Source organism: Ursus americanus, chromosome 34 (genome assembly GCF_024610735.1).
Source record: "Ursus americanus isolate L20-20 chromosome 34, mUrsAme1.1.p, whole genome shotgun sequence".
Classification (NCBI taxonomy): Eukaryota; Metazoa; Chordata; class Mammalia; order Carnivora; family Ursidae; genus Ursus; species Ursus americanus.
Genome location: NC_142160.1, coordinates 15,558,576 through 15,572,020, shown reverse-complemented (window position 1 = coordinate 15,572,020; position 13,445 = coordinate 15,558,576). Strand labels below are relative to the sequence as shown.

The following is a 13,445-nucleotide window of genomic DNA, read 5'->3' as shown; positions in this document are numbered from 1 at the left end:
ATTACATTTTAGAGCTAGATGTGATCTTTTATTTTTTTCCTAAGATTTATTTATTTATTTGAGAGAGAGAGAGAGAGAGCACACATGAGGGGTGGGGAGGGGCAGAGGGAAAGGGAGAGAATCTTAAGGAGACTCCGAGATGAGCGTGGAGCCCGACATGGGGCTCAATCTCAGTACCTGGAGATCACGACCTGAACCGAAATCAAGAGCCGACTGAGCCACCCCGGTGCCCCATGATCTTTAGTATAATGAAGTCCAAACCTATTACTTTATAGATGAGGAGACTGAAGCTCTGGGTGGGGGGTCAAGTGTTTAAAGTCACAGAGATAAATGATGACAGATCCCCGTATGGGACTTCTGCCGCCACATCAGAGATTCCTCCTTTTCCAGTCTTTAGTTGGAGTCGTTTTTCCCTCTGCTGTCCTCACCTCCTTTCAAAGCCCCTAATAGTGCTAATTTTGGTGGAAAAGCCATCACAAGAGGTATTTAAAGAGGAGAGGGTGTACATTTTATTTCTTTTGTCCTCATGCTGGATCTTTCATTTAAATATATTTCTACAAAGTCTCACCTTACTAGACATTTGTTTTCGATGTCCTTTATTCTTAAAATTGAAACAGAACTTAGCCAAAACTCAGGCCACCATCCATCCTCATTAATCTGTTAAGGAATACTTCTGCTTATCTGAATCTGGAGTGACCCTTACCACACACCCTTCTCTTGCCTGTGGGGCAAAATGGCTCATTTCAATGAATTTAAGGCTACTTTCCTTTGAATCGTCCAAAAATATCACAAGCTTGCTAAAGAAAATTTAAATTTCTCCTGAGTACGTAGGCTTCAGTAGGTGTAATCCATGGTAAAGACAGAAAAACTTTTTTTTTTTTTTTTTTTAAAGACAGGACCTCAGACCTCCTTACCTGGAGATATCAGAACAGCAGATGAGAACAAAGCAATTTCCTCCTCAGTCAGCTGCAAGGAACACAAATTCTTTGCAAAGTCAAATGCTTCATTCACTAGGTCATCGGAACCTTAAAAGAAGAAAAATTAAATGAGAATATCTGAGCGGAATGGGGCATTAGTAAGAGAAGTCCCATAATCCAAAGTGCATTCAAGGATTTTCACATTATGTAAAAATATTTCCAAGTTCCTAATAAGTACAGAATGAGGAAATTGGGCAACATCTCGATCAATTACTGAAAGTTAACATTACCAGTGAGGGGCCAATGGGGATGATGTGTGCCCACTGGATTTATTCAACTGGGAATATATAAACTAAACCTAATCTTGTAAATTTGAATTTAGTTCCCACTAAAAAAAATTAAATAAGTGATTTGGGGATCCTTCAGTAGAGAGAGAGCATTCAGAGAAAACCGAAAACAGGGGCTAAGGGCTATCAGTCTTAGTGGCCCTGGACCCTGGCCACATAGAATGTCCAGAGGCCTCAAAGTGAGGTGTTCAAAACTTCTTATAGAACAAAGAGGAGGTAGCTTTCAAGTCGGTAACTTCCCTGAAAATCTTACTGAGGGGCAGGCACCTTCCGAGGGATGCCTTGTAGGCCAGTTGCTTAGCAGTGGTGAATTTTGGCAAAAGAATGCTTCATCCCTACACTGATCCTTGGTACATGTTTATTTTATGAGGCTGGAAATATACCCAAGTTGCTTGCCAAGGCTTTTCCTCCTTTCTTGAAAATCTAGCCTTGTAGATGACATGGGTGTGTATCAGCTGCAGAAGGGAACAGTGCCAGGCGGGCGGACTCGCTGTTGGCCGCCATATCAACTGACGGCACAAAAGGCGAACGGGCACAGGCCCGCCGTGATGCCCGGGGCCACGCATGGAACCAATGGCCCTGCCCATCGTTAAAACCGTTCCTGGCATCGGCCCATCTTTGCTAACGTTCTTATCTGCACCACGTACTGATGCCTGGATGTGAATGATACCCAACACTTCCAAAGACTGACTCTGTGGGTGCCCACCCACAGGAATGGTCTGGGGTCATTTGGGGACAGGTTGGCACCCACTCTCCCTGTGCTCCCAGAGCTTCATGAATTAACAGGAAGAAAGTCACCGCTGTGGGTGAGAAGCAAGTGAAGGAGCTCTTCTTTTGATTAAATGTCTTAACTACTGATTATGAATTTACAGAAGACACTTAGGATATCACCCATGCGCCACCAGTGGTCTACCTAATATACTCTGTGAGGTGGTAAGCTAGAAGGGAAAATAAAAGTTGACCCTACAAAAAATAATCTAGAACGCATCTCAGCTCTTTCAGAACCGGTCTTCATTGATTTCTGAATGAGGTGCGGTTGATCTCAATGGGGTCTGTGGTTCTCTCCAGCCTTTCATATTAGGATGCACAACTGTCAGAGCGGAAGGGTTAGATAAAACACTGGCAGCTCACCTACTCCAGCCCTCATCAAATGAGATGCTAGTTCACGTTCAAGAATCAAGGCATTTCATTTACCAACTTCCATCTGAGTGGAGAAACTGAGGGCAGCTAAGAAAATGTGTCACCACCAAAGGTAAACTCACCTAAGGCCTTGAACATCTGCATTCCTCCATATTTTCCTTCAAACAGAACAGTGTTGTTTAATGGGTTGAAGGCACGGCACATTCTCACTAAAACCACTTCCAAGCAACCTATGAATAAAAAAATAAAGAAAATATGTATATACGTGCGATAATAAAGAAGTTATTGTATAAAGGCCATGAGACTTCAAAAAAAAACCTTGAAAACACACACACACACACACACACACACACACACACACACACACACAGACGAACCCTTTCCGAAATACCTCAAGATTCCTTCCTGAGTAAAAAATAAAGCTCTTTTCATGCTTATGTGAGGAATTAAAGATAAAATAGACTTTAAACGTGGCTAAAATGAAGGGCGGCAACAATATGTTTTTGGGAAGCTACGTATTTTTCTTTTTTTCTTTCTTTCTTTCTTTCTTTCTTTCTTTCTTTCTTTCTTTCTTTCTTTTCTTTCTTTCTCTTTCCTTCTCTCTCTCCCTCTCTCTTCTTTCTCTTTCTTTCTTTCTTTCTTTCTTTCTTTCTTTCTTTCTTTCTTTCTTTCTCTCTCTCTCTCTTCCTTCCTTCCTTCCTTCCTTCCTTCCTTCCTCCCTCCCTCCCTCCCTCCCTCCCTCCCTCCCTCCCTCCCTCTTTCTTTCTTTCTTTTTCTTTCTTTCTTTCTTTCTTTCTTTCTTTCTTTCTTTCTTTCTTTCCTTTCTCTCTCTCTCTCTCTCTCTCTCTCTCTCTCTAATATTAGAGGAACTTTCAACTCCTGAATTCACAAGGAGCTTTGCAGCAGGCAAGTCCAGTCTGTTCACTTCTGTAGAAGTTTTGCTATTGGCCACACCTGCTCCCTGCCGCGGTTTCTACCATAGCCCATGTGTATTTCAGCACAGGATGACTTACACAGGGACTCCTTCAGGGTGTTTCTGGAGGGCACCATTTACATCTGATATCTTTGAAATGAAGTTCTCTTGGTCAAATGAGTTTTGGCAAAATGTGGAATATGACCTCACTTCAGAGAGTTATAATCAACATTCACAGATCAAAGGCTTGGGGAAGTCTCAACGTGAAGGAACTTGTTCAACCTTGATGCTAGCATTTCTCTGAGTTCACTGTTAGCCCACAGTGAAGGGCAGGACCTTTGTCTGCAGACACAGGTAGGCGTGGTTATTTTATTCACTATTATATCTCCAGGATCTAGAGAAGTTCCTGGCACCTAGTAGGTGCTTACTAAGTATTTGTTTTATTTTTATTATTTTTTTTAAAGGTTTCTTTATTTATTTGAGAGAGAGTAAGAGAGTGCCTGGGCAGGGGGAGGGGCAGAGGGAGAGATTCTTCAAGCAGACTCCCTGCTGACTGCGGAAGCCTATGCACTGGTCCATCTCACCACCCATGAGATCATGACCTGAGCCGAAACCAAGAGTCAGACACTTAACTGACTGAGCCCCCCAGGCGCCCCTAAATATTTATTGAATGAATGAGTTCGCTGCCGTTGTTTTGCACTCTGACCGTTTATTGATGTTCTGAGGAACTACCATACGGGTGATTTGGCTACGCTCATGGTGTTCCTAAGGGTATGCGTGGGGCCTTTCTTATGTTGCCACTATTAAGGTCTGTGTCTCATTGTCCTTGATCTGCTGGTTTCTCTTTGCTTTCCCTTATATGTCCCCTAGCACAGGGGCCTACACATGGAAGGGGATTTGTACATCTTGATTAAAACAGTGCTTTTCTGACAAAAACAATAATAGGTACTACTTATCGAGTATAAGGCAGAAGGCACTTCCCTTGGCCCCTTACATTCGTTATTTTATTTACCCCTTCCAATACCATTTCAGGGGAGTTTTATTAGCCCTTTTTTATGAGTGAGTTGCGGGAGGCTTAAGGAGGTTAAGTACTCTGCCTTTTATACTAGAGTGAACGTTTTTACAGCAGGCAGAGGTGTTAAAAGATAATATGGTGCCGTGGTTCTCCAGTGTCAACCTTTGGACTGGCTATATCTGAGATTTAGAAATACAGTAAACTGTGTTCCCTTCTAGAAGATTCAGATCCATGGGCCTCGGACGATGCCTACGAGGTACAGAACAGTCCCATCAGCAACTCTGATGCTGCCGATGCAATTGTAAGTTTGGAATTCATTATTTCTAAGCCATCTCTTTATTTTGCAAATGAGGAAACAGCCATCTAGAAAGGTTAGCTCAAGGTCACATATCAAATATGGCAGACTTTTTTTTTCCCCAAAGAGAGTCATAAAAATATCTTCCATCCCACAAGCTTTTCAAGAGCCTTACCACTCCCCCACCAAGAAGAAGGATCCGTGTCTCCTACAGGTGGGCTGTCATGGCTGCCTTGACTAATAGGGTGGGGTGGAGATAACACTGCTAAGCCAGAAAAATGCTGTGCAATTTGGCCTTGTTCTTTGGGAGTGCTAGCTTTTGAAACCTAGCAAGCATGCTAGGAGAGGCTGTGGAGAGGTTGACGTGCATGGATAGGAACTGGGGCCTGCAGCCCAGAGTCTTGACTGAACTCTGGACTCATACTGGCAGCCATGTGAGTGGATCCTACTGCCCTCAGTCAAGTTGCCTCAGTGAACCCCACATGGAGCAGAGACAAACCATCCCTTGCTGAACGCTGCTCACGTGGTAGCTTTGGGAGAAAATTGATGATTAGTGTCATTTGAACTAGGTGTCGGGCTCATTCGTACCCAGCAACAGATAACGTGCAGATCAACTTCAGGTTCGAGTCAGGGTTTGTATCATCTTTAATCATGTGGTAAAGAAGCAGCAGCAACTTATAATTCTACCTGGCCCAAGTTCAAATGCCAGCTTTGCCATATACTGGCTTTGCGATATTGAACGCAGCCCTTCACTTCTCTAAATCTTCCTCTCCTCCTCTAAGATGGAAATAATACCAGTGTCACCAGACTACATGAGATGTCATGAGTAAACATGAACATATGTAAAGTGTGTTATTGCACACACACTTGTATACATTTTAATTATTACTGTGGCCCAGGTCCATGGTTAACCAACACCGTGATGGTTCTTATTTTCCATTTTCAAAGGGGGGGGGCAGGTCAAGAAAGAAAATTCATTTCCTGTTTGGGTAACAGCATCTGTGAAGTCAGTCACGTGCAGAGTCTCCTAAGTGACTGTGCGTGAGTCAGAGAGCGTGTGTGAGAGAAGGGGAGGGAAGATGAGAGCTCAGGAAGTTTCTCTGGGTGTATACTGGCTGCAGGCTATCCTCATTAAAATGATTGGAAATGACCACAGAGGCAGAGCGCTGCTAGCCTGGACTTCTTTCCCCCAACAGAAGGCAAGTCGTGCGTTTTCGAGCCAGCTCAGCAATTCAGCCACCTTGACATGCTAATTACTCGCATTGCCTGTCAGGCTGGGTATCTCAACCTCTGCAATTAATAGCTCTACTTTCAATAAGCAAAATTGTATTTGACTTCAAAGGGGAACTGAATGAGTATCGGGGCATTTTTATTACCGAGAGTTTCCTCCGGGAGTTGGCTGACAGTGTGGGTGGTAAAAATGAACTACATATGGGAGGAAGATTTTCCAGAAGCAACACTGAGCGAAGGGTTGACCACGTCCTGGTCTCGGACAGGCCCCCCCCCCCCCCCCGTGAATCTCCTTGCTTACCTGACTTGAGAAGTAGAATCTGATCATTTTGACAGAGCTCCATGAAGCCGGTGATCCGCTTTGCGAACTCCACCACGTACTGGATGGCGTGCGTGACCTGGATGGCACATTGCTGCCACAGCGCTTCCCTGGACTTCAAGACAGAGGACACGGACTGTGCACGGAGCAGAGGTCAACTTGGAAAGCCAGTGAGAGTCAGGGTTTCCCTACCGGTGCTTACCTGCCACTAGGGGCCCAAGGCCCGCTGTACCCAATTCCGTTAAAAGAGGCGGACAATATTTTCTAACATATTGTTCTGACCTGCTTGAAGCTTGATACACCACAATCGTCAGTGTACTGAGACTAAAATAATGGAAGCATTGCAATAATATGTAGAGACAGACGTTTACAGTTTCTTTGCTCTTTCCCCTCCTTCCATTCCCCTAAACAAACTCAAGCTCTTAGTCCATTTTGGGAAAACAAACTCTTGCCCTGAGAAACAGTGATTTCGTTCCCAGGCTTTCATCCGGCCATGTTCATGGGCACCTAATGAACACTGAACTTGTAAGATTTTTACATTGTGTTCTTTTTCCAGAACTTACGGAGAGGGCTGTTTGGTATAAAAAAAATTTCACAGGGAAAGACCTCAAATCAAATCACTCTCTTAAGTAATTTAGAATCTCCGAAATGTATTTTGATCCTTGCATTATTTTCCTTGGAACGGGAAACATAAGTCCAAGTGTGTGATTCTGCTTTTTATTGGTCATGATAATACCTATGCTTTTGTCTTCTTATTTATATAAAAGGGCTAAGATTTAATTGTTCCAGTGGAAAAAAATCAGTATGTTATAATCATATATTTATTCGTTTATATATATTTTTTAAGATTTTATTTTTAAGTAATTTCTACACCCGATGTGGGACTCGAACTCATGATCCTGAGATCAAGAGTTGCATGGTCTACCGATTGACCAAGCCAGCAAATGTTTAGATATAGACACATTTATGTATTTTATTTAAAATTTCATTTACTCGTAGATCTTGTAATTGTGGATCTCCATCCCCAAGGAAAGTAATGTGCCTATATAACCATGGCAAATTCCTTCTCTTAAAAACTTCTCTAGTGGACACAAAGTAATAATAATAATTAATAATAATAATAATATAATAATAATGAGGTGAGTTGTCCTTTTCTCCTTTGGTCCTTTTTAACATGTAGGGCAAGAAAAAACATTTAGGATGCTTCACTGCATATCTTTGTACTGTAAATCGCAACTATTATTACCGCTACAATTTCTCAATTGTTTCTCTTCCTTGCCTAGCCCCAGGAAGCCACCATGAGAGGTCCTCAAGTCATCTGTTGTGGGCACAGTTCCCCTGGTCCCTCAAATACGGCAGTTTTTTAATTGGGGCAGTTTTGCCTCCCAGGAAACATCTGGCAATATCTGGAGACACCTGATTGTCACAGCTGTGTGAAAGGGTTGCCAGTGGCATCTGGCGGGGTAGAGACCAGGGACGATGCTAAGGATCCTACAGTGTGCGGGACAGTCCCTCCACGAAGTGTTATCCAGCCCCAAATGTCAGGAATGCTGAGGTCTGAGAAAGCCAGAAATAGTGAAATCCCAGGAAAAACGGTCTCGTAGTTTCCCCGAGTACCTTGCTTTGATACGCTTTAATTTCTTCATAGGTGTGGGTCTGCCACGCCAGCTGGTGTAGTTCCTCCATGGTGTACTGACAGGTCTCCAGGTGGGACTTAATGATGTTCTGTGCAATTCGATCTGTGAGAAGGAATATCAGTTTGAGGGTGTGTGAATAAATTCCCGCTCTGCAAAGAAACTAGCTGTTCATGTTTAGTACAGGAATCCCTTTGGAGACACTCCAATTGTATTAGTGTCTTTAACACTACTATCTACCGATGTATTGCCTATTGTCTTTTTTTTTTCAATTTTCAGTCTTTTTTTAAAAAAGATTTTATTTATTTGACAAATAAAAAAAGTCTTGTATAGTCCATTGCCTGGTACGTTATAAACACTGAATAAATGGTCATGATCATTATTAGGACACCCTATAGAATTTGTCATCAGGGAAGCAATGTGATGACTCCAATGGACACAAAAACAAGGATATTTAATTTTGGAATCAGTGCTACTGAAGGAAGATATTTCAATATTTATTAGAGTTTTTCGATCAGAACCACTAGGTGCTAGATATAGAAGATGTTACAAAACGCTGAATTATGATTATAGTTACGCGCTACTGGATTCAGCATTGGGCTGAATGAATTTCTAGACTCTCATTGCTTATCATATTCTAAAATCCTTTCTTTAAAAAATCCTATATTCAAAATTTTATTGAATATCCTCCTATGTTGTAAAAAAAAACGGGCAGGAATTCCTTTATACATCATATTAAAATAGATTGGTATGTCATGGTTCATCATTTTTCAATTTCACTTGGGCAGTCTAATTACTTAGAATCTAAAAAAAACCATATCTGTTCCTCAATAAGTATATAATGAAAACATAAGATTTCTATGGCTTTCTAGTTTTCAAACCTTTATCTTCTTGGTGTAGTCTGTTTTCATCTTCAAAGATATGCTGATTTGTCAGGAATTTACAGGCTTCAGGGTGTATAATCAAAACTACAACTGCCACTCAAAATTGCATTATGGAAAACTCTGTATCTGTTCCTTTACAATACCTCCTGGGAACTACTGGCCAAGGTTTAAAAAAATCTCTAGCCTTCTGCCACCAAAGCTTGGGGTCCTATGGGGAATAAGAAGAGGTGGGCATAATAAATATACGGACAGGTTAAGCAAAATTGGAAGTAAAATCCACACGTGTGCTTTAGGACTCAGCTCAGATGTCCTCTCTCTGCGAAGGTGTGCCTGCTTCCCTGTGCTCCCAGCTGGAGGGCTCGGCTGCAGTTACACTGATTCTACGTCCAGCTGAGCCCTTATTCCACTCAAACTTGCATTGTGGTTATTTGTGTGGGTCCATTTGTTCCATACCCTTCAAGGTTGTGTGTGTGCTTTTCAAGAACTGGACTGCAGAGCCCAGCATAGTGCCTTCATATAGTCCTTCGACAAATATTTTTTGAAAAGCTATTATATACCAGGTTAAGGTACAGATTTTTTTCTTTAAAGATTTTATTTATTCATTTGACAGAGACAGCCAGCAAGAGAGGGAACACAAGCAGGAGGAGTGGGAGAGGAAGAAGCAGGATCCCAGCGGAAGAGCCTGACGTGGGGCTCCATCCCAGAACTCCAGGATCACGCCCTGAGCCAAAGGCAGACGCTTAACAACTGAGCCACCCAGGCGCCCCAAAGGTACAGATTTTAAAAAAAGATTTTATTTATTTAGCAGAGCGGGAGAGCACGGGGAGCAGCAGGCAGAGGGAGAAGCAGGCTCTCCTCTGAGCAGGGAGCCCGATGCAGGACTCAATCCCAGGACCCTGGGATCATGACCTGAGCCGAAGGCAGAGGCTTCGGGTCAGCCACCCAAGCGTCCCAAGGTACAGATTTTTTAAAAAAGGACATTGTCTTTTTTTTTAAGGGTCTTACAATATCATGTATCATATCATATCACGTATCATATATCCTATCCTATCCTATCCTATCCTATCCTATCCTATCCTATCATGATGTAATAAATGCCCTTGAGTTACTGTGGGAGTCCAAAGAAGAATGTCTCTAACTCAGTCTGGGGGAGGCAGACAGATAACCACAGAGAAGAGGCGTGCTGGTCTGGCTCTGAGCTGGGGTTTGCCACGTGGAGAAGAGAAAGACATGCCTCAGGTAGAGGGAATGACCTTACAAAGGCACAGATAGCTATTAGGAGCTGGATAATTTCTTCTCTTTATAATCCTTACCTTTTACAACCAATTTCCCTTTCACTGAGGGAAAGAGTGAGTGACTCTACAGCCATTTTTATAAAGGCAGCAAATGGTGATTTGAAATCAGGTCTGTCTTTCCTGGCAAGAACTCAGCAGGGCTTGCAGCATAGAGTGTGTGGAGAGATGGCAGAAACGAGACCGGGGATGGAAACTGGCACCAGGGACCCAGCAGCTGAGTGAGCCAGGGCCGAGGAATATGGATTTTTTTTTTTTTTTTTTATCTTTAGGCAATTGGGAGCTAGTGGAAGCTGTGCAGCAGGAGAGTGACCTGGTTGGGTTTTTGTTCTACAAAGGTGACCTTGGCCATAGCAAAGAAGTTGAAGGGGCATGAGGGAGTACACAAGACCAATCAGGCTGTGGTGAGAAGTCAAGTGAGGTAGGAGGAGGCTCTGAACTTAAGACAGTTCTGAAGTGAGATGCACAGAACCAGCAGGTGTGGCAGTGAGATAGAGAGAGAGAGAGAGAGAGAGAGAGCATTAAATATGGATGGTGCTCAACCAATGTTGAGTTAGGAAAGGTAATATTGAAAATGTCCATCCTTCCATCTATCCATCCTTCCATCCATCTATCCATCCATCTTTCCTTCCCTCCTTCCTTCCTTCCTTCCTTCCTTCCTTCCTTCCTTCCTTCCTTCCTTCCATCCATCCATCCATCCATCCATCCATCCATCCATCCACCCATTCTTTTCATCCATCCATCCACGCATCCACCCACCCATCCATCCACCTATCCTTCCATTGTCTGCTTTATTTCACAAAGGATTTTAGAAAGCTTATACTGTCCTGCGTTAGATGACAAGCACTCACAGTGGCTTTGAGGTCAAGTATGGAACGCGCACTATTATTTCCCACACCCTTGTGGCGAGAAATAAAAGATAAACCTGTGTTTGACATAAGAGTTCTAAATATCCACGAAGGTGAAGGCACAGTAGCGCGGCCGCAGAGCCGCCCTGCTCCGCGTCCTCCCCGTGAGTCTGCCATGCAAAGGCGGGCCGAGTGCAAAACCTGCCGTGGGCCCCTCCAGGTGCAGGTCAGTAAACCACAGGGTAAAGCTAGACTCGGTCCCCTGGGAGTAGGGCCTGAGGGCTCATTCTGTCTGCTAGAAAGATGCACAGCCATCAGAGGAGATGGTTCGCCTGGACTGAGAGTCTGCGGTTGTGAAAAGGGGAGAAGGATTTAAGAAGAAGGAACAAAGGGAGTGACAAAGAATACAGTATGCAGAGTTCCTGCTAGGAGCCAAAGGAACTTTCAAGAGTCCTTGGCTGGAAAAATAGAAAAGGTAATAGTAAACACAGTCCTCTCCAGGGACCGACCACATGAGAAGTCCAGACAAAGAGACTGAGGTACTGATATGGGATCTTTCTGGGCAATCGCACACCCTTCATCCGTTTCCCGGACTTGGATTGCACTTGCTGGTCGGAGCCTAGTTTTTGTCGGATTCTTTAACCAGCGTGGGCTGCAGACGGCACACGTCGAGGCGGGAGCCCACCGCACGGTGCTGGGATAAGGGCTTCGAGGGGAGTATGGCCCAGATGGCTGACAAAGGGGAAGGTCTCCCGCTTTCAGGGGCAATGTCTGTGAACTCTACCCTCTTCTTCCTGAGATCAGGGATGAGGCTAGAGGTTTCTTAACTGGATATGAAGATGTAGCTACATTTTCTCAGGCGTTAGGATTCTGTATACGTTCAGAGAAATAGAGGTTTGTCCAATTCACTGAGACCACGCGAGCTGTGCTGATAGCTTATAAAATGGCGACAGGGTATTAGAAAAACAATCTCAGATGCTCCGTCTAGTCCTTTCTTTTCAATCACGATGAGGTAGAGTGCAAACATTGATGTTGCGAGGAAAAACTGTAATTGTGTGATTACAGGTTAATGTCAAGTCCACGAGCCTTATTTTCTATTTGTTAATTTCATGAACAGTGTCTTGCTCTCGCTTTCTCTCCACACCCCTCTCCCCCAGTAAAATTGCTATTTTGTTGTTGGACTTTGACCCTGATACTTTACTTGAAGGAAGGCTTGTTGGAACACAAGACTTATAACCGCCCAGCAAAACTTGTCACTCCTTGTATTAAGTAACTTTCTTCATGAGACGGAAACAACAACGTCTGATTCAAGTATAAGAATAACCCTAGAAATCTTTAAAATAATTGATACCGGGATACATTTATGGCACAGATGGTGGCATACTTATCTACAAACTAAGTTGTATATTTAATGATACGCATAGCTTTTTGTATGCCAATCATACCCCAATAAAGAGGCTTAGAAAATAACTGATATAAAGCAAATACACTTGATCATTTTTGATGAAAAATACTAAAAAAATATTGTTAAAATTGTCACACTTCCCTGGAACTCTTACGGGTAATCTTAAATCCACTTATGATGTGGGCAATAAGAAGAGAAAAATTTAATTTTCGAAGGGAAAGCTAGAATAAAATTGATGGTAATTCTCAACAGTGTGTGCAAAAATTATAGAAGCCTGGGGCTGGAACTAACCTCCTTCTTCCATTTCCAAATGGCCTGTATCTAAATAATTCCAGAAGTGAATCGGCTCCCTAGTCTCTGAGCCTTAAAGGACTTCCACACCCTTCCCCATCCTCATCAATCTTCATTATGATCCTTGAATAAATCTAAGACGTAGGAAGGAAGTCCTTCCTTAAGGCATTTAGAAATAGTTGAGATATATATGATAAAGTTCACAAAGGTAAACGGAGTTTTAAAGATCAATCATATCACACAATGTAAAAATAATATTTTGAAGTAACGCTTGAAGAAATACATCAAAAATAATTTTGCATACGTGCTGATACAGAGAGTAAAGTGAAGTTTGGAAACAAGTCATCCAAATTATCTAATTCTATGCAGAAAAAAAGGGCTACATGTGTATATTTCGTTGAGAAATAAGTAAACTGACAAGTAAGGTGACAATTTCTTGTTTATAACTGTAATGCTATAAAATGAGGACCAGCTTGCAGCTTCTAAAATAGCAAGTGACCTTCTGCAGCTCTGATTTCAACCACTCAGCGGGTTTTTTTTTCCACCAAAGGGGCTTATTTTAGCTCTCACTAGACATTTCAGCAAATGGTGCTCTCCAAAGGCTGCAGCATCTCTGACACGGATTACACAGGTGGTTTCATTAGAATCCCACATCCTGGGAGTGGGGAAAGTTGAGTATATCTTTAAAAACTGCTGCTTTCAGTGTTATTACCAAGAGCACCGGTGGCCCAACTGTACCAAGGCGAGAAAACTGAGACTCCACGCTATATATAGCACTAGAGGGGGTTGCATCTGAACTTCCTAATTCTTTCTCCTCCCCCTCCTTTTTTTTTTTTCATGAGAAAGGATGGTTTCTTCTTGGTGAACTATACCCTCTATTCATTTTCCTCCACAAGGGATTTCTTTTAAACTTGG

At 42.8% G+C, this 13,445-nt stretch overlaps 1 protein-coding gene across 1 annotated transcript in view; it reads right to left on the bottom strand.

Annotated features, from left to right (window-relative positions):
- Window positions 1-13,445, bottom strand: part of RORB (RAR related orphan receptor B) — a 188,968-nt gene that overhangs the window by 21,037 nt on the left and 154,486 nt on the right. Inside the window, exons 5-8 of the mRNA XM_087858946.1 lie at window positions 7,794-7,915; window positions 6,159-6,291; window positions 2,527-2,634; window positions 915-1,025 (exon numbers count right to left, since the gene is read on the bottom strand). Of these exons, the coding sequence (XP_087715072.1) occupies window positions 915-1,025; window positions 2,527-2,634; window positions 6,159-6,291; window positions 7,794-7,915 (474 nt within the window). The remainder of the gene's footprint in view (window positions 1-914; window positions 1,026-2,526; window positions 2,635-6,158; window positions 6,292-7,793; window positions 7,916-13,445) is intronic.